Below are 20,359 nucleotides of genomic sequence, written 5' to 3'. Positions count from 1 at the left end.
TGTTAGAGATGTGAAAAAACGATTGAAAGAATCTGTTGAAAAACTAAAAGGGAAAAACAAAAGGGTCATTAATGTCCTTGGCTAGCTTGGCGAGGGATACAGCTCTCATTCATCATGGGAAGAACGGTGCAGCTGAGTCGTTGAGAATGTTTCGTATCTGGAGCTGGTCTGGAGGCTGGGATGGTCTGCTTTGCTCTGCCTGTTCCATTCCTCTCCCGTTTTGTGGAAAGATAAATCAAAACCAAAGAGAGGAGGTGGAAGAGGAGGGGAGCAGAAGGAGGATGAAGATGAGGGGAGGGGAGGAGGAAGAGGTGGGGGGCCAAGGTCTCCTGTTCTCTCCCCCCAGACAGACCCAGACCCCAGTCATAAATGACCGCTCCTCACTGTGACTCTATACTGTCTGAAGTGTCCTTCAATGAGCTAAACACGAGGGTTAGTGTTTCACTAGGTTTTCGTAGCGTCTGTGCAGACACACTGGTGGATAAATTGTGGGTCTTTATATCCGCCAGTCAGAATTAGTGTGTATGTGTGTCTTCGATACGGTTAGCTGCACTCGGGTCACTAATTCTCCAGACCTGACAGTGAAAAATGTGCACCTGCGCACTGATCATAATAGCTGGTGCCAAAGAGACACAGAGAACCCAATAATACACATCTGATCCTCTTGCCCGGTCCATCTATTCCACTCCAGTACCACCATAATACATATCACTCAGAGAGAATGATGATTGGATTCATGAGCCTGGCATGGTGTGTGTGTGTGTGTGTGTGTGTGCGTGTGTGTGTGTGTGTGTGTGTGTGTGTGTGTGTGTGTGTGTGTGTGTGTGTGTGTGTGTGTGTGTGTGTGTGTGTGTGTGTGTGTGTGTGTGTGTGTGTGTGTGTGTGTGTGTGTGTGTGTGTGTGTGTGTGTGTGTGTGTGTGTGTGTGTGTGTGAGTGAGAGAGAGACTTTTTAAAATAATTTTTAAATCCCCTTTATTGGGTCAAGACCTTACAGTGCTTGAATATTCAATCTGAAATCATGCACCACCGCGCTCATGTGTACCAGCCTGTGAATAAAACAGCAGTTTGAGAGGGTATAAGAGAACAACTCCAGATCCCACTCATTGCCCAATGTATAATCCTCCATGGGAGGTCAGCTGTCCATTTGTCGATTGGCCGCTTGTATAGCGATCACCAACAGCCTTTTGGGGAAGTGCCTGAACCAAACAACTCAGCCCACCTCATTGACTTCACCCCTTCCAGAGAACGTGCATTCACACCTGTTGTGTACATCACATTCTTTCCAACTGCCTTGAACTCCCCAGTTCTGGGGTCATGAATGACAGCAGCAGACCCTCGCCCTCCTGCACTGCCCACGTGGAGGACTCACTCTTGGCCCTCAGTCCACTGGTCAGAATGTGTGCTGTGGGACGGAAAACCTTGATAGATTGCTGGAAAGGACTCACAGACCACCTTTCTAATCTGCTCTAGCAGGCGGGATGATGACCGGCTTAGATATGAGATATGATCTTATATTCTGCACACAACAATGCTACAGGTCTACCATAAAAATAAAAATTACTTTTTCAAATCTCTCTCTCTCTTTCTCTCGAACTGGCATGGATCTAATCCTCTGAAGAACTAAAGAGATTGTGTGGTTCAGGGGGTTCACTCATTTTTTGTAAGGTGAGTCCAAAATGTTGGTGTGTGAGAGAGAGAGTCTTTTCTTTTCTGTACCAGGAGCATGGTGCACAATTCCTTTGTCTGGGAGAAGAACACGTGTCCAAGTAAAAGGCTACCAACTGAACCTGGCATCACATGAGACACTTCATCTTACCAATCTTTTCAAAATCTCTTCTACCTGACTTGGACTCAACCCGCATTCTTAATCATTATCCCAAAATCTAGGCAACCAGCAAAGATTTTGGAGAAAGTCAAGAACATGGTAATTTAGACTGAGGGGAATACAAGCCAAAGTGCATGTTTGGAACATTAATCAGCCTATCAATATTGCATGTTTCTCTGCCAGTCTCCCGTCCTCTGAATGTGAGAGCCTTCATCGCTTCAGGTCATTGACCTGTTGAAATGACAGCAGGCTCCTTGGCAGCCCCAAGCCCCGGCAGTTAACATGTTGCTGTTCTGAAGAGTGGAGGAGAGGGGAAGGAGAAGGGGAGGCTATGTGAGAGGGGAGATAAGAGGTGTGTTCCCCTCCCCTGGTGTGGACCATACGTTCTGGATGGACCGGGGCCAAGTGGATCACTGCAAGGCAGTCCAGTAATTTTAAATGGCCAGATAGACTGGCAGACACTGAGAAGCACTGTCTGTAGACTATGTTGCCCATACAGATGCACATGTACAATCTTTGGGAAAAAAAGGTGCTATCTAGAACCTAAAAGGGTTATTTGGCTGTCCCCATAGGAGAACCCTTTGAAGACCACATTTTGGTTCCAGGTAGAACCCTTTTGGTTCCATGTAGAACTCTTCCCATAGAGGAACCCTTGGAACCTTTTTTAGTTTTGTTTTAAAAGTGTAGTATATGTTCTTATCAGACTAGACCTGCAGCATCTTTATTGCAGATGGGTCTGAATCAGAAACACTTGGCAGACTCTTTTTGTTTTAGATGGTGTCCATGCCTCGTAAAGATGTCCAGGTCAGAATCATACACTTAGAAAACTCGTTTTACTTTAGACTCGCTAATGTTTTCATATGGCGTCCATGCATCGTATCGCCATATATCTCCGCCACATACTGTAGGACTATATATTCCATCACAGCCCTCCGTACTACAGTACTGAAGCATTGGTTGTTCTCAAGAGTAGCTTGTTTGGGGAGGAGTGTTAGTGTCTCAGTTTGTGTCCCATATGGCACCCTATTCCCTATGAGCCCTGGTCAAAAGAAGTGTACTATATAAATGGAATAGGGCGTAATTTGGAACACAGCCTCAGTGTGGTTTGTTTATCTTTGATGTGATGGAAGAAGGGTTGATTTGAAACGACATGGAGAGTTGGCTGTCTTCCCCCTAAAACACAGTCTCCGTTGCCTTTGCTTTCGTAAACTTCCCTCAGAAATGTTGTCATGGAGAAACAAATATTTGCTTCACGGAGAGAGTTGGACATTAACAATGTCACTTGATCCGGTCCTTTCAGTGTCTTGTGTCTTGTGAAATGACTTGTCGCCTGCCTCTCTGTGTGGCGACCTGAGGAAGTAAATACTATTCTGTCAGTTATGATACATTTACAAACATGTTACCTTTTAAAGGGGAGTTTGGGGAGCGACCCTTTAATATTTTCAGTTAAAGAGCTGAGACACTTGACTACACCACTGGACTACCCAATGCATTTTAAAGGGTAGGAAGCATGTAACACCACAGTGTGGTCAAAGATGTATTAACTTAGTTGTAGTCACGTTCTGGTTACCTGTACGTACAAACATAGTTACCTTTTTGGGTTGTTACAAATTTATACAGAACCCTTTGGTTCTTTCCCCAGGTGTTATTGATTCTGTTTCTTTGTTTCATGTCTGTACGCTACTCGTGTTTCTTGTTTTGTTCCGGTATTTACTAAATTCACTCCCTGTTCTTGCTTCCCCATTCTTAGCGTACACTTTACACATCTAGACATTTTCTCACAATTCTTTTAGACTAAGATTTCGTTTTCAACAGCGGAGATTTGTATAAACCTTGCTGTCTGTCTCTCCGACATTTGCAACATTGTTTCAATATTCAAATTCGATCTCCACCTGTCCCATAGTAATGAACGTGTCGGGAGTTGGGAGTCGGGACGAGACAGACAGACTGACAGACAGGCAGGCAGGCAGGCAGAATCTCTCAACCAGTTGAAATCATGAATCAGTTGGCCACATTTCTATGGATATATACAATGATATGTCAATTGAAAAAAGGTCAAACTAAACTAAGTGCAGCTAGATTGCAGTCTTTCCAGCTTCAGTTTGAAGGGATTGTGTTAGCTGTGTTGTTGGCTAGGTACTCTGAACAACAGTGTCCTGACGAGAGAGCACATTTTCTATCCCAGGCGAAATCGCGCCTCATTAGCTCATTGTTATGGATGTATCCAAATAAATGTCACCTGAAAACAGCTTAAAACAATCGCAAATGCAAATGCAAATGCAACTACTGTTGTTATTCTGGCTGCGCTGTTTGACGTGACTGTATATTAGCCGTAGTTGGCTAGCTAGCAAGAAAGAGATAAGAACGCTCCCAGCCAGTATGGCAATGGAAGATTTAGAACAAATGACTGGGTCGCATCCATAGATACTGGACAAAGAAACTGCATTGGGACTTTTGATGTGTATTCTAATACAAATCCATATGTTACATGTGGTTACGTTTATGCTACATACCCTTTAAAGTGGCTCACACCATTGTGTGGGTGAGCCATTCCCTTTAAGAACTAAAGGACTTCCTCTGAAACAGTTTGAGGACTTCTTCCTTTGACAGCTTCCCCAAAGATAGTCATGGTTTTACCAGTGAGATAGGGAAGTGAGAATTGAGATTCCCAAGGTCAACCCAGTTCATTCATAAAGCCTATACATTGATAGACATGTACTGTAACTATTTAATTGGGGAGACGTTAATTCTTTGTTAATTTCTTGTCATGTGTGTTTGTGTGTGTGTGTATGTGTGCGTGTGTAAGTACGTGTGTCTGTGTGCGTGTGTGTGCGCGTGTTTGTTTGTTGTGTGCGACATGCATGCATTTGTGCCTATCGTGTGTGTGTGTGTGTGTGTGTGTGTGTGTGTGTGTGTGTGTGTGTGTGTGTGTGTGTGTGTGTGTGTGTGTGTGTGTGTGTGTGTGTGTGTGTGTGTGTGTGTGTGTGTGTGTGTGTGTGTGTGTGCGTGTGCGTGTGTGTGCGTGCGTGCTGAGTACAAGAGTTACTGGCAGAGGCCATTTAGATTAGAAGCACTGACACGTCACTGAAATACAATCACTGGGATTTTCATTCTGTGTAATAGCCTGTGTCCTTTCTTGAACGCCTGGGGTAGATATTCAACACAGCTACTGAGGCTGAGACCAGCACAGACTGGTGCCTGCTGGGGATAGCTCTCTTTCATTCGTTGTTTCAACCGCTTCAGGAGCGATTATATTATTAGACCTTTATAACTGATAACGCAGATTTTTATGTCCGTTTTTTAGTCTTTCTTTTTAACATGTTCAATGATAATCCAGAGAAGAAGTACTCGCTTTTTTATATACCAGTATACATTTTTTTCCACTAAGAGGGCTGCAGAGAAACGTGCTCTGTCTTTTGGCCACGTGTGGTCTCAGTCATCTCCTTCTCTCATTCTTTCCCTGGAGGGGGGAGGCCAAGTGGGGCCTGTTAGAAAAACACCCAGCGTGTTTACTGAGCGTGCCCAGACCAACAGCTGCCATGTCCTCCGTGCGCAATATGCCACGCTTGGCAAGGCTGGCACCGGCAGCCATCTTAGAATATCTCTCTCTGTATCAATCTCTATCTGTGTTTGTCTGGGTATGTCTATGTCCTTTCCTGCTGCCCTTTTATATCTCCCTGTCTTTCCTGTGTATGCCAACATTTTCTCTCTCACTATTTTTCCTTTTCCCCCCTCCATTTCTTTCTTTTCTCTCTCTCTCGCTCTCTTTCTTTCCCCCCCCCCTCTCTCTCTCTCTCTCTCTCTCTCTCTCTCTCTCTCTCTCTCTCTCTCTCTCTCTCGCTCTCAAAACAGACATACACACATACATACACACACACACACACACACAAACATAGAGCCACACACACCATCCATGGTCATGCCTCAGTACAGCCTAATTGTTTTCTGGTCCTCTGGGCTCTGGCCACCCGTGTTACATTAGGGGGGGGGGTGAAGATGGGTGTCCTATCCCCAGGCATGGTAATCATCAGTAGCTTGCTCTCACCTACCTGTAATATGTCACTAGTGTCAGAGTATGTGACTCTGCAGTGCAACACTCTAATCCCCGGTGTTTCCCTGCCCGGGTCCTCGAGTACTCCCAGACAAACACACCTCGTTCAACTCATTGAGGGCTTGATGATTGGTTGACAAGTTGAATCAGGTGTGCTTGTTGTCCATGGTTACAATATAAAATGTGTACTGTTGGGTGTACTGGAGGACCAGGGGTTGGGAAACACTGCTCTAATTTATCAACCAGCTTCTGTTTTGTTCTGCATTTTTTCATTTTTAAAGTAACATTATGTTGGATGTTGTAATGAGAATCTCCTGGTGTTTCACGGCATGCGTCCTTACAGAAACGTCAACCACCCCTCATTTCATCTGCCTTCCTTCTCTTTCATCAAGGGCAAACTCAGCGTTTCTGTCCCTCTATTTCTTTACCCCCCTCCCTTGATTTCTTGATCCACTGCCCTTGTAGATATGATTTATAAGCAGACATTGTAATAATAATAATAATCTCTCTCTCTCTCTCTCTCTCTCTCTCTCTCTCTCTCTCTTTCTCTCAGCATTTCCATGATGGACGTAAAGCACAGCAACACATTGAATGCTCGTGGAAACAGCTGGAGTCGGTGAGTACTGTGTGCAGTGTAGTATTACCGACTAGAGTATTATAGTCAGAGTACTACTACAGTTATGACAACGCAGTAGTCATAGTGTGCATGCAGTTGCGACATTGCAGTATGGTAGGTGGAAAAACTGAAGCCCGTTACCTGGCAGTGAGAATGGCAGCTAGTCAAGTTTAGTGGGTATTGAACTGTTGAATAAAAATCACTAGGCAGGAATTTACACAGGAGTATACTCGTAAAATACAGCCGTAATACAGCCTTCCTCCCGAAGCCATTCCATCCCAAAGAGAAACTAAACCGAAACAATAGCCCTTTTATTGGGAATGAGAAAGAGTGCCGAGACTAGAACAGCAGAGCTCAAAGTTTATCAACGGTCATAACTGCATCTCAGATTGAGATTGAGATTAGATCAGATTGAGAAGTGAAGTGCAGGTGGGGAAATTGTGTGGTGCCCTATGCTTACTGGACAAGTAGATTTGTATCAAAGGTTTCATTTATAATAACATTTGACCATTAGCCTTGTTAAATGCACTGCCAGAGACTGGTCAGAATGCATGGAAGCAGATTAAGATATTCCCTAATTAACAGGTTAACAGGTCAACAGTTCCGGCCGAGGTTCTCAGAAACACGGACGCTTTGTTATCGAGAACCTCTGATCTCAGAACAGCTGTGTTGAGTAGAGTTTCAAGGACACTGCAGCAAATTATTGTGCATTCCTGAAGCATTTTTCCTGGACAAGCCTAGAATAAAGGGTTCTCTCCAAGCTGATCTCAAGTCGTGAAGCAGGAGAGGCCAACAAAATGAAGGCGTGGAAGAAAGGAGTGGAAGGAGTGTCTATGTGTTTGTTTTCTCTGTAAAGGAGAGCCTATCCCTGTGATTTTTTGGGGGGGGATCCTGTGCAGGGCATTCCCTATCACGGTGTGGTTGTCCTTTGAGGGAGTGAGAGGAAGAGAGAGAAAACAGAGATAGGAAAACAGATGGAGAGAGGAGTGAGGGAGAGAAAGAGGGAGAAAACATAGAGAGAGGAAAAAATATACTGTACATAGAGAGAGAGAACATGGCAGCTCTCCTCCCTCTCTCTGTCCTCAATGTCCCCATTGTGCTTGGAGCAGCTAGGCAGGGATCAGAGTGCACCCTCACAGAACAAACACTAATTGTTCAGAGCAAGGGATGGAAGAAGGGATGGTTTTGCGCACAAACGGCCACTATGAACATTTATTTAATCTTCAGACAGACTTGACTTTGAGAGAGAGAGAGAGAGAGAGCCTCTGGCTGTGTCAGAAGCCGCATGTCAAATGTAGGATAACTGACGTCTATGGCACACAATGTCTCATTTGCAACTATATGACGTCCACTCTGTGTGACGTCAAATCCCTCTCCATTCTCCCAAGCTTCCAAAGGGCAAATGTATATTAGCCTATATTATTAGTGAGCATGTCTAGGCCATACTGTATATGAGTGAAGTCTGTAGCATAATATACTACAGTAGATATATTGCACCTACTGAGGTAATGTTATATTAGTGAGCTTATCTAGACCATAATATGTATGAGTGACATCTAAATGAACTGTGTGACTTCTCCCCTTAGAGTAAACGGCGGTTCGAGAGGGACTGTAAAGAGGCGGACAGGGCGCAGCAGTACTTTGAGAGAATGGACGCCGACATCAATGTGACGAAGGCAGACGTGGAGAAGGTATGTTCTGTCACTGCTCTCCCGCTTACCACAGACCAATCACAGACTCTCCTGCTTAACACTAACCAAACAAATGCAGATGCTCACTGCTCTCTTGCTCTACACCCGACCAATCCCTCTCTTTGTACTGTACCACGCTCCCCCCTCTCTCTCGCTCTCTCTCTCCCTCTCTCACCCATCCCATGAGGGTGAGGCACCAGTAACAGTTTGTTTCGCTGCAGGGCTTTCTGTACAGGCTGGCACTGTCTCTCTCAGTCAGCAGCAGCACAATGACAGTGATCTCCCACTTCTCACCATGGCTGATAGCAGAACTGACTGAGTACTCATTATCACTGCTGGCCAGGCCAGAAGCAGAGTAGCCAGTCACTGTGGCCTGACTGTCTACCGTGTCGCTTGGCAGCACAACCAGCTTTGTGTCCGTGTGTGGGTTGAGGGAGGGGGGGGTTGTGTGTGTGTTTGTGTGTGTGTGTGTGTACATTGTTGTCTCTATCCAAGCCTCCATCCATGCGTGCTGGGAAAAGTAGTATTTGAGTCGTGTGAATGTGTTGTCTGTTTATCTGTGTTTCTGCTCTCCCTGGCCAATTTCACCAGTCACCTCAATTGTGGCCTTTTTATAAAAAAGCTTTTGGGGCCTTGTGTCGATGCCACCTCATGTGTCCCGAATCATCGGTCGGGAATCGGGATAGCCTCTGACGTCCTTGCCTTTAACCCACACAGTGCCGCCGACGCCACGCCATGCTGCAAGGCATCATGGGTCACCACCGCCAGCATCCCGGCGTGTTGCTTCATCAGCAGTCCGCCCAGCAGCGATCCAGGCTTAGAGCTCAGAGCTGACATGGCTCAGATCCGATTATGATGCTAATACAGGACTGAACAAGAAGCCTCTATGTCCCCACTGAGACTGACTCACAGCCGAACAGCCACAATGGGTGGGCTCAGACCATTGGCTCGGACCAGAGCAGCACTGTACAGAACTGGACTGACAGGAACTGAACTGAGATACAATATCAGCCCTGATTCTCCCTCAACAACAAAAACAGACCACATAACCAAGTCTGGGAAACGAGAATGGCACTGAGTCCCCTATGTTTTTGGAAATGATCTCTCAATTAATTCCCTGCTTGGTTATGAGAAACCAACAAGTCTTTAGTAATAACAGGGATGTTTTTACTGCATATGACGATTGATGTTAGTCAACGTAAAATTGGTGACTATGTATAGTGTTATGGTAAGGGAAGGCAACGTAGCTCTTGGGAGTCTTGTATGTCGAGCTTATCATTGCCAGTGGATTGTCTGATACATTAACATTCCACTTGTGGTAAACAGGCCCAGTCATAGATAAGCACGAGTCTGTAAGTACTCACACTCTACCCCCACACACAGTACACACATTGCTGTGTTCTCCAGTTGTGTGTTTTCTATCTAACGGAACACAGGCAGCAGTCTTAACAGTTCCTACATTATTCGTACATAGTATCTGTTGCGTGGGTGTTTTTGTCTTGACTCTGACCTCGCCCTCCTCCTTTAACATACTCCGATTCGCTTTCTCTTCCGAAGACATGGAGAAAAATAAAACGCAGAAATCGATAACGCTTTCATTTCCTCTTTTATAATACACCCAGCTGACTTTGGGACGTTCATTTTCAATTTTACGTTTCCTTTTTATTATTTTTGTGACATAATTTCCCGGCATCTGCTCTTTTACTCTGTGCCGTCTTCTTACTCAGCCTTTGTCTCGTTGCTGTTGTCATGGCAGACCAAAAGCGGCCCGCTATCGTTCTGATCATAGTGACAGATGGGGAAAATGTGTGTCTTTCTGTTTCGGTCTGGGAATCGGAGAGCTGGGGTGGAATGGTGCCTTACTATTTTAACGTGACCTGTGTTCCTCAACTCTCTCTCTCACACTGGCACATAATATCATCATGGACACAGCATTGCAAACACGCTGAGATCACTAGTACAAAGTCATCTACCAAATCCATCACTTTCTATCACACACAGAGCGATTCTTGTTATCCTTGAACAAATCTACTCTGAAACAAAAGGTGCACATCTCACACACGTGCTTACGGGTTTAGAAAGAGGAGAGGGCGCCTGTACCACGTCAGATTGAAATGTGTTCCGTTCTAAGGCTGCATCCCAACATTACACTTCATACACATCCCTGACGACTGAAATAGAACGAAACTGTTTGACATAGAAACACTGGATTCTCATCAGGTTTTCATTACGAAACATATGAATAACGCTCCACCAGCGAGGCCAAAGAGGGCGCTTTCGATCACTGACTTAGGAAAGGGCTACCCCAGGCCACGTAAGAGGTCTGCTCGATGATCCTGGCAGACAGTTCAGCCGTGTGAAACCAAAACGCCTCCATGTGTTCTTGCTCCTCCTCTGTCTGAAGAGACCGATTCCCTCCCCCGGTCATTTTTGGGAGTGTTACGAAGGCATGACATGTCACCACCCCAACCATGAATACGTTGATTTGAGTTATGGTGATGGTTGGATCACTCAGTGTTGGATTGTGTTTTTATGTGTTTATCTTGTGGTATGTTATCACAAGCACTGCCGAGAGAATTCGGTAATGCGGAAACTGTTATAAATCTTAACCTTAATACACTCCTAACTATGTTTAAGATAATAGCAGTATTCCACATGGGATATATTTGGACTAGGGAAATCCAAGGCTGTGTAGTCTTAAGTTAGGACCATATCTCAGAGCGGTCGGTAATAATCAGAGAGACTGGAGTTTGTTGAGCTGGGGTTCTTGTGGTTTTAGTAAGCAGCTGGCGCAAACCTCACAGCTTCCTGTCGTCCACTGATGGGGGAAAAAATACCACAATTACGGTTTGGCTGCTTCACCGCTTAGATTTAGACAGGTCCCCGTATGGCTCTGTGTGGACCCCGTACTTTCACTGAGTCTCCTATGGAGTGTTGTCTTAGTTGGAAAGCACTGAAGATGGTAGAAAAGAAGCTCTACTGCTCGGTGCCCCTCATGCCTCAGTTGTAAAGTACTCTAAAAAGGCACGATAGAGGCTTACCACTTGTAAATGATGGACATTTCAGTGGGAATTACAAACATTTAGAAGCCTTTTTAAAACTCCAATACACTGCTTTGCAGGAAAAATTCTCAGCATCAAAAGAGTGATTCTGTATTTGTTTAGCTACTGTGGTTAACAATACCAGTGTTAAAGTAGCCCTAACGTGATGTTGTTACCCTGTTCTGGCACAGCTTTGTGTTGATTTACCCATCATCCACGTACTTCCCCCTTCTCTGGATGAACTCGTCCTCATTGGTCGAGGACATGTAGCAATGACTCAGTGGTGGAAAAAGTTGCCAATTGTCATACTTGAGCAAAAGTAAAGATATCTTAATAGGAAATGACTCAAGCAAAAGTGAAAGTCACCCAGTAAAATACTACTTGAGTAAAAGTTTTTAAGTATTTGGTTTTAAAATATACTTAAGTATCAAAAGTAAATGTAACTGCTAAAATATACTTTATATACTATAAATCATTTCAAATTCCTTTCCTTTCAAGAATTAAGCAAACCAGACGGCACCATTTTCTTGTTTTTTAAATTTACGGATAGCACACTCAAACGCTCGCGCAACACAAGTGAAGCATTTGCGTTTGGTGAGTAGGGATGACCAGGGATGTTCTCTTGATAAGTGCATGAATTTGACCATTTTAATGTCTTGCTAAGCATTCAACATGTAATTAATACTTTTGGGTGTCAGGGAAAATGTATGGAGTAAAAAGTACATCATTATCTTTAGGGATGTAATGAAGTAAAAATTCAAGTTGTAAAAAATATAAATAGTAAAGTAAAGTACAGACACCCAAAAAACTACTTAAGAGTACTTTAAAGTATTTTTACTTCCGTTTTTTTACACCTCTGCTAGGACTAAACTGGGTCCTGTTCAGCAGGAAGTGGCTAACACTTTTGTGTGTGTATTTTTGTTGTTGTTATTTATTTTCCTGCCATACCTTGAAGCGAAGTTCCCACAAGGTAGGTCCACACTGGGCAGAGCATGTGTTTATATCTGTGGGAACGCACACACACACACACACACAACACACCGTCTCGAGTCTCGACCTTGTTTCTCAACATACACACAGGTCACCCCCAAAAACACAATCACCTGTTCAAGCCTTGCTTGTGACCACACCGACTCTCATTGAGCACTGTCCTATATCTGTACTCTGTCCAGTACTGGACAATGTCCATATGTCCTCTCAGGTATATCTGTATAGCTCTGTATTGTAGTTTTTATTTTATTTTTACCTTTAATAACTTATCTTTGGTGTCTTTGTACCGTTTTCTTTTTTTTCTGTGTAAGAACAGAGAATTGATATCTCAGTCACTCGATATGTGTAAACTTCTGCTTTGCTTTATCCTCATACCGTTCACATGAATCCACATCTTGCTCGGCTTATGGAACTATGCAAGCAAAAGCATCTATAAGTTATCTCTGTCCATTTTCTTCTTTTCCCAAAACACTCACATTACCATTACCACATTTTCGCCTGTACGTAGGTTAGCTGCTGCTTACTTCCTAGAGCGTCGACAGGATGTGAAAGGGGCTGAGAGGTTTTGTCATCAGTCGTGTTGTCATGGTGGTGTGTGCCTGTCCTTCCGCACACCTGCCTCTCTCTTACACGCATTCACGAGCCTTCTGTATAGGTGTGGTAGCGAAGAGGTTGTGTCCTTCCCCATTAGCTGGTTGTGTGTGTAACTCTAGTTAATGTGTGGGTGGAGAAGTCTGGGCTAGACTGTGTCTCTGTCCTCCAAGATGTGTAGGAGGAGGAATGGGGAGATGAAACCCCTCCCACCTGTCTGTCACTCTGTCTCTGTGTGTGTGTGTGTGTGGGGGGGGGGGGGTTAGGGTTATGAAACTGGACGCTGTCCTTCTAATGCTCCTGCTAGGACTCTGAGATATAGGAGACTTTGGCCATGTTTTGTCGATGTCGGTGGTTTATCAATGACAGATGGCATGATAATCAACATGACAGATGAGATGACATAGAGCCTTTTAGTCTGTGGTGAATTCCATTCCTCCCATTCAAGGGTTAAGTTGGGAGTATTTGTCGCTCCTACGGTTCTTTCCTGTTCACGTGTGTGTTTCTCACTCATCCCCAATGGCTGCTGCCGCTACTGCTACTCCCTCCACAGACCTGCACCTGTGATAGTGTGTGTGCGTTTATGCTTGTGAGTATGTGTGAGTAATCTCTCTGTGTGTGTGTGTGTGTGTGTGTGTGTGTGTGTGTGTGTGTGTGTGTGTGTGTGTGTGTGTGTGTGTGTGTGTGTGTGTGTGTGTGTGTGTGTGTGTGTGTGTGTGTGTCATGAGGCCACCAAGTTCATTAAGTGTGTGCGTGTGAGTGTGATGTGTTTGTGTTTGTTGTCCTCCTCAGGCGCGGCAGCAGGCTCAGATGAGACACCAGATGGCTGCTGACAGTAAGAGTGAATACTCCAACTTCCTGACCAAGTTCAACCAGGAACAGAACGAGCATTACTACACTCTCATCCCCAATATATTCCAGGTAATTCATTACTACACTCTCATCCCCAAAATATTCCAGGTAATTCATTACTTCACTCTCATCCCCAATATATCACACACACACACACACGCACACGCACACGCACACACACACACAGGTCCAGAGTAGCTCCGAGTGGAAGAAGAAAGTATTTCAATTCTCGTATGTCTCCCTGAGAGCCAATGGAAAAATGTGGAGCACCTCTAAAACCACAGTCCTTTTCACTGGATAGAGAACAATAGAGAGACAGAGAGTACATTTTCAGACCTTTGGAAGGTTCTCGAAACCACTGCGCTCAGAACTTTTGGTGGGGCATTGACCCGACGTCTTCTGACCTATATGTCTTTATATATCAGTCTGTTTAGTCCTACCTCCTCAGCAGCGTAGTGTGGGACAACTTCAGGGCCACTGTGAGCAGGTGTTTGTAATAGCATTGTCATGCGTGCTGAACATGACGTGTTTGTGTGGGTGTGTAGAAACTCCAGGAGATGGAGGAGAGGCGGATCGAGAGGGTGGGTGTGTCCATGAAGACGTACGCGGAGGTGGACCGCGAGGTGCTGCCTATCGTAGGGAAATGTCTAGACGGAATGACTAAGGCTGCCGAGTCCATTGAGCCTAAGACTGTGAGTACACACACACACACACACACGCACACACGCACACACGCACACACACACACACACACACACACACACACACACACACACACACACACACACACACACACACACACACACACACACACACACACACACACACACACACACACACACACACGATTGTGAGTTTAGTACTGTACCAAGTCACAACCATGTGGGTGCTATGTGTTGTTGATGGTATTCGCTCCTCACCAGAGTCCAGGCTCTTTGTATGACTAAATTCAAAAACACTGGAGGTATGTGCCTCACCCATCTGCCTCAAATGCTCATTTGCTCGGTCGTAGTAGAGCCTGGGATTACAACTGGTGTGACTCTTTTCCCTGGAGCCCTGTCACTCACTCACTCAGCCACCTGACTCAACCAATCACCACTGAGCTAATTTAGACCCCGTCTCCTGACACTCCTAAAGTTAATGGTTTCAGAGAGCGAGCTGGGAAAACAGCAGGGAGGCAGGAGCAATAATGAGAGAAAGTGGGAAGCGAGAGTGAGTGAGAGAGTGAGTGATTGAGTGAGTGAGTGAGTGAGTGAGTGAGAGAGAGAGATATGTGAAGGAGAGAGAGAGAGATGTGAAGGAGAGAGAGATGTGACGGAGAGAGAGAGATGTGAAGGAGAGAGAGATGTGAAGGAGAGAGAGAGAGAGATGTGAAGGAGAGAGAGAGCGTTAAGGTTCGCTTTGAGAGCGAAAATTCACAATTACACTCACAATTAAACAACTGTCTTTGCCAACCTCCTGTCTTCGCCAAGGGGCTCTCTCTCTCCTCTCCCTCTCCTCCTCTCATTGATGCATGAGTCATTGATATTGGCCAAAACAATTAGATTTTTCAAGCATTCAATCCAGTATGCTAAGATGGCGGACCATATCTTAGTGCAAGCAATAGAAAATCATCAGCTTTTGATGTGTTTGTGTGTGGGTTAGAAAAGGAAGGGGAGATGACTAAGCTAAGGCCTGTGCTTTTGCCTGATCCAGGAAACAAAATAGGGATAACAGAGGCTGATGACCTCTAACCTTTGACCTTATCAGTATAGATAGGATAGAGATCAAGACCTCACAGCCTGCTGATTAACGAGCTGCTTCCTGACTGTCAGTCCCTGACGTCTGGTGTTTTCACCATAGCCCCTGTGTGACAGTTCCAGGTCGTTCCCTTCTTCCTCAGTTCAGGCTGTGGAGCCTCCCCGACCTCCGGTCACCCCCTGCATCCATCTTGATTGAGCCGAAGTAATGAACTGATAACAACAACTGGAAATACTACAATAACAAATCAAGTCTTCCTGGTCGAGGACATTTCTGTCCTATGCTATTTCTGGACTTGGATGAGGAAAACACAATCTGGTTTTAGGAATAGAAATAGAGTGAACAGAATTGTTTCTTTTAGATCAGTGTTTCAATCCTGTCTATATCTTTTCTCCATCCAGTCATATCCAAATGTTTGCTTAGCCATAAGATCTGAATTCCCCCTACTATCTCTCTCCCCACTTGATCCCACCCCACCAGGACTCGAGGCAGGTGGTGGAGTCGTATAAGTCTGGGTTCGAGCCCCCGGGGGACGTAGAATTTGAGGACTATGGGCCAGGCCAGTCCATGAAGAGGACGGTCTCTGAAACCAGCCTGTCCAACTCACGAGGAGAGGCCAAGGAACGACCCAGTGGGGGCAAGAGCAAGGGCAAACTGTGGCCTTTCATTAAGAACAAGAACAAGGTAACACACACACACACACACTCTCCCACACACCTACTCGAAGGTCAAGCCTAAATTTGGGAGGGGGGGGTTGACCTCACTTCATTCTCCCTGTGCAAGAATAAAGGACAAGAATGGGCATTGTTTTTGGCCATACTGTCTTTAACAGGGCTTTGATAATTGTCAGAGACTTCAGGGGACATTGTTGTAGGTCTTGGTGTTACTGTGTAGTAAATAACAGTAAAATGTGACTTTAATGTTTCATTTGGGTTGTCATTATAGTTCTGTTGGGTTGTTATTTATTGTTCTGGTCATTTTGTGATTACAGTACATTAGTAGTGTTGTCAGTGTTATTATTTGCCACCCTTTACCCCCCCCCCCCATCCCCCTGCTGGTTACTCACTGGTCATCAACATCATCCTCACTGTCATTGAGTCACCAACCAACTCTCAACTTTAATGTGTTAACATAACAACAACAACAACAACCAACTAATGCATCCTCCATAACTGAGTCCCACCCCTCCTCCCCCTCCTCCCTTCCACTCCCTCTCTCTGGGCCGGACAGATTAACTCACTCCCCTGCACACGGACCGTCTGTCCTGTAGCCTAATTAACAGTCTCATTCATTGACCCTCCTCTTACACCGTGGGGGGGGTCTGTCTGGAATGGCCTCTTCTCCCACAGCACGGCCCCTTGGTTCTGTATGGCTAGGCTGTCTAACACGGGGCCATTTGGGATGAGGGTCTAAGGTTGGAAGTGGCACCATTCGTACCTAATGGTGTCACTTCGTGATAGAGCTAGGGTGTGTGTGAGCGTCTGTGGTGTGTGGGTGTGCATGTCACTCACTAGCGCGACTCCCTGCGGTTTGAGCATGATGTGTGTTGTTTGTTTGGTGTTCGTCCTGTTATATTGTAAGTGTGTTATATTTATGAGACTCTAAAGTGTAAGGGACAACTAATGACAGGGTGTTTGTCCTTACCTTTTTTTGTGAGGCCATGCACGTACTGTACCCCGAGAGGGTTAAGGTGTCCGGATGCTTCCCATCCAAAACAGTTTGAGCGTATATTACGATAACATTTTGTTACGTTTTTTGTTTGTTTTTGGTCTTCGGCAAGGTATGTTTTTCTGCTGTTCGTGCACACAATATTTTTTCTTGAGGCAAGCCCAAGTTCGGAAGCCGAAGTCTACGCCCCCTTCGCCCTTCGCCGGTGATAGGGATTCTTCAATTAAGTCATTCAAGGAGAGACACCTCGTTTTCGTGCACATTTTTTCACTCGAGAAATACTACACCAAACATCTGAGATGTAAAATTGCGCGACCAGGAGCTCCTCTGCAAAAACGTCAAAATGGATGACAGATTTCTTTCAGTTATCTTCGACTATTTTGAGAAAGTGTATACTGGCTACGGCATCCCAAGAGGGAGAAACCGTCCTATTGTTTTTCAAGCCAAGGTCTTAAAAAGGGAGTATACGAGCACATTCGTTCAAACCAAAGCATCCTGACACCTTTAGGGGAACAGAATGTCCTGGAAGGACAAAGACACACACATACAGGGAATCAGAGAGGTGCGGGTGGCTGTCATAATCGACCTCTACGCCTTTGGTGCCCGGGGAAGTGTGGGTTAACTGCCTTGCTCAGGGGGCAGAACAACATATTTTTACCTTGTCAGCTCGTGGATTTGATCTAGGAACTTTCCAGTTACTGGCCCAACGCTCTAACAAGTAGGCTACCTGCAACAGTGAAAACATGTGAGACTTGTATCAGAGCAGAGCCGATACGGAAGACACGTGTTAGAGCCTAGCCCTTTGCTATCTATGGAATATCTATGTCCAACTAGAACTCCTCTCTGAATTAAAAGTGCAGTAAACCATTTACTTGATTTATTTACGTTTCATTAACTTTGGTTTTAAAAGATGGGTATCCAAAGCGCTTTCATGCATGTTCTCTCACTGAGTATCAAAGCAATCTGTCAGTACAAATGGCAGATCTCTCTCTAGCTCCCAAAGGGCTGATCGCTCATTAATTGAGCGTTAAGTGGTTTGGGATTGCAGGAGTTCGGTTTCTGTGATTGAAATTCAGCTGCTGTCACATCTCGGAGGATATGGTGAATTTCTAGTCCAAGAGCTCGCATGTGATGACGTTTCCCCCCCCAAAAAACCACTTGCTACAAAATGGAAGCTTGCATGTGCTTCCTGTAAAGCTGTCTGTTTAAATGTGTGGCAGCTGCAGCACCTTGCAATAACACTCTATTAACACTTCTGACTCACTGTTTAGAAATGTTACGGCCGTCGCTTGACAAGTTGTTTTTACTTCACGTTTGTTTGTCTGACAAGATTATACCACATAACAGCTGGTTACTTATGACACTGGGTTTGTTTGTGTTTGATATCTCTTTTGGTTGTCTTTGTTCCCGTTGGGTTTTTCTGTTACCTGTTTTTAACATTATTTGGGCCCTTATTTATCTCGTTTTGTGTTCCTCCCTCCTTCCTTTTTTGTCCTCTTGTTTTGATTCTGCCCCTTTTCCTCCTCCTCCTCTTCTTCTTGTCCTCCGTCACGGCTCCCTCTCATACTGGTAGCTTATGTCCCTGTTAACGTCCCCGCACCAGCCCCCCCCTGCCCCCCCAGCCTCCAGCCCCCCCTCACCCTCTGCTGTTCCCAACGACCCCCAGTCTCCCAAGCAGAACAAGGAGCCCCTCTCCAATCGCTTCAATGAGTTCATGGCCTCCAAACCCAAAATGACTTGCCTCCGGAGCCTGAGGCGAGGGGTAAGTGTGTGCGTGTCGTGCTGTGAGTGTTTGTGGTTGTGTGTCTGTGAGAGTGTGGTGAGTGTGTGCGCGTGCGTGTGCGCATGTGTGTGTGCTCGCCTGTCTCTGAGCTCTGTGGCGTCGCTGTATGGGGGAGGTTATACTCCAGTTGGCATCAGGCCTAAATTCTTCAGGTATCTCTTAATAATCTGTAATTGGCTATCGATTAGATCTTCATGATTTCCGAGTGTGCCAGAGATAAAATCTCAACCTTACAATGAAATTTGCTGGTCCAAATCTATTTAGGACAACTCTATCTATCCTCCAGCCTCCTCCATACGGCGTTCTGCCTCTGTCTGTATCTGTGTTACGCTTCTCTAGCATGCTTCCATAGTTCTGCGCTAGCGGAATCACATATTCAGTCGTCTGTCTGTCTGTCTGTCTGTCTGTCTGTCTGTCTGTCTTTCCAGACATAAACTCATGAACTCTCCAACCTGTTTCCTCAGTCTCTACTTTGAACTCTAAAACTGCTTCACACACAATGACAGTGTCACCAGAGCTCCCTCCCAATGACAGACATGTGTAGGTATCCTACCACATTGTAGCTCTCCTTGGAGTCGCCATGATGATGCAATGAAAGAAAGCACAAGTAGTACATTTGCTAGGTGTAGTAATAGGGAGAGTATAAGCAACTGGAAGAAGTTTTGTTTTTTAGTCAATAACTACTTCCTTCCTTCCGCCTATCTGGGTCAAACTGAAAATCAGTAACAGTATAATGTGTTAAGATTATGCATAAAGTCAAAAGTCACAGTATATTGATTAGGACGTTGCGCTGGCCGCTATTGGCTGATTGAGTCACTGAGTCTGTCGGGTCGGGCCTGGCCTTGCTTGCAGCAGGGCTTTTTTAGATGGCCCTATTCCTAAATCAGCCAGAACCGTGATCCCTGTCCAGGTCACGCCCACGGGGCCGACAGAGCTCCCTCCTGAGGTCAAGAACATACTTAGCTGCTCACGTGTTCCTTCCGGCCTCAACTAATACAGTTTGTTTATGTTCATATCTTTTGAAGGGCAACAGTTAGAATGCACTAGAGCCATATATTTCTCATAGCCCGGCCCACAACCTATGATGTCTGTGAAAGCAAAGGAACAATAGTAGTAGTAGTGTAATAAAAACAATGTTCTCTCTGTGATAAATTATTGAAGGTCAGGAGAAGGAGGAAGTAGGGCAAATCTAGCAGGAAGTGAACATTTCCCAAACAGGAATTGGAGTAATGGCCATCTTCTAAACTGGCAGGCCAGGGTAGTTCTATATCTGAAGCATTGTTTTCTGTTAATGTTGCAGATTCAAATGAGTTCATTCCTGTATGACCTTTCTGTAACATTTGAATGAAGTGAAGGGAAAGAAAGGAAAAAGGTCAGGTTTTTGTTTTGGTCGGGCAGGGCGATGTATTGAGCACGAGATTGCCTATGTTTTAAGATTAATAGTGCTCAATATGAATCTCTCAACATTCTCTTCACTCCTTTTCATTATCCATATGGATGAAGTATTTCT

The 20,359-nt window shown here is 45.1% G+C and overlaps 1 protein-coding gene across 18 annotated transcripts in view; it reads left to right on the top strand.

Moving 5' to 3' along the window:
• LOC135544555 (formin-binding protein 1-like) overlaps positions 1 to 20,359 on the top strand; it is a 104,421-nt gene that overhangs the window by 66,313 nt on the left and 17,749 nt on the right. For 12 of the 18 annotated variants that reach the window (XM_064972268.1, XM_064972261.1, XM_064972257.1 and 9 more), the window contains exons 5-10: positions 6,431 to 6,493; positions 8,080 to 8,184; positions 13,599 to 13,727; positions 14,204 to 14,350; positions 15,879 to 16,082; positions 18,640 to 18,828. In XM_064972268.1, coding sequence (XP_064828340.1) covers positions 6,431 to 6,493; positions 8,080 to 8,184; positions 13,599 to 13,727; positions 14,204 to 14,350; positions 15,879 to 16,082; positions 18,640 to 18,828 — 837 coding nt within the window. The remainder of the gene's footprint in view (positions 1 to 6,430; positions 6,494 to 8,079; positions 8,185 to 13,598; positions 13,728 to 14,203; positions 14,351 to 15,878; positions 16,083 to 18,639; positions 18,829 to 20,359) is intronic. The other 6 variants (XM_064972263.1, XM_064972265.1, XM_064972264.1 and 3 more) reach the window with 2 other exon arrangements.

The sequence above is a fragment of the Oncorhynchus masou genome, chromosome 8 (assembly GCF_036934945.1).
Source record: "Oncorhynchus masou masou isolate Uvic2021 chromosome 8, UVic_Omas_1.1, whole genome shotgun sequence".
NCBI classification, from domain to species: domain Eukaryota; kingdom Metazoa; phylum Chordata; class Actinopteri; order Salmoniformes; family Salmonidae; genus Oncorhynchus; species Oncorhynchus masou.
This window is presented reverse-complemented; position numbering and strand designations above follow the sequence as displayed.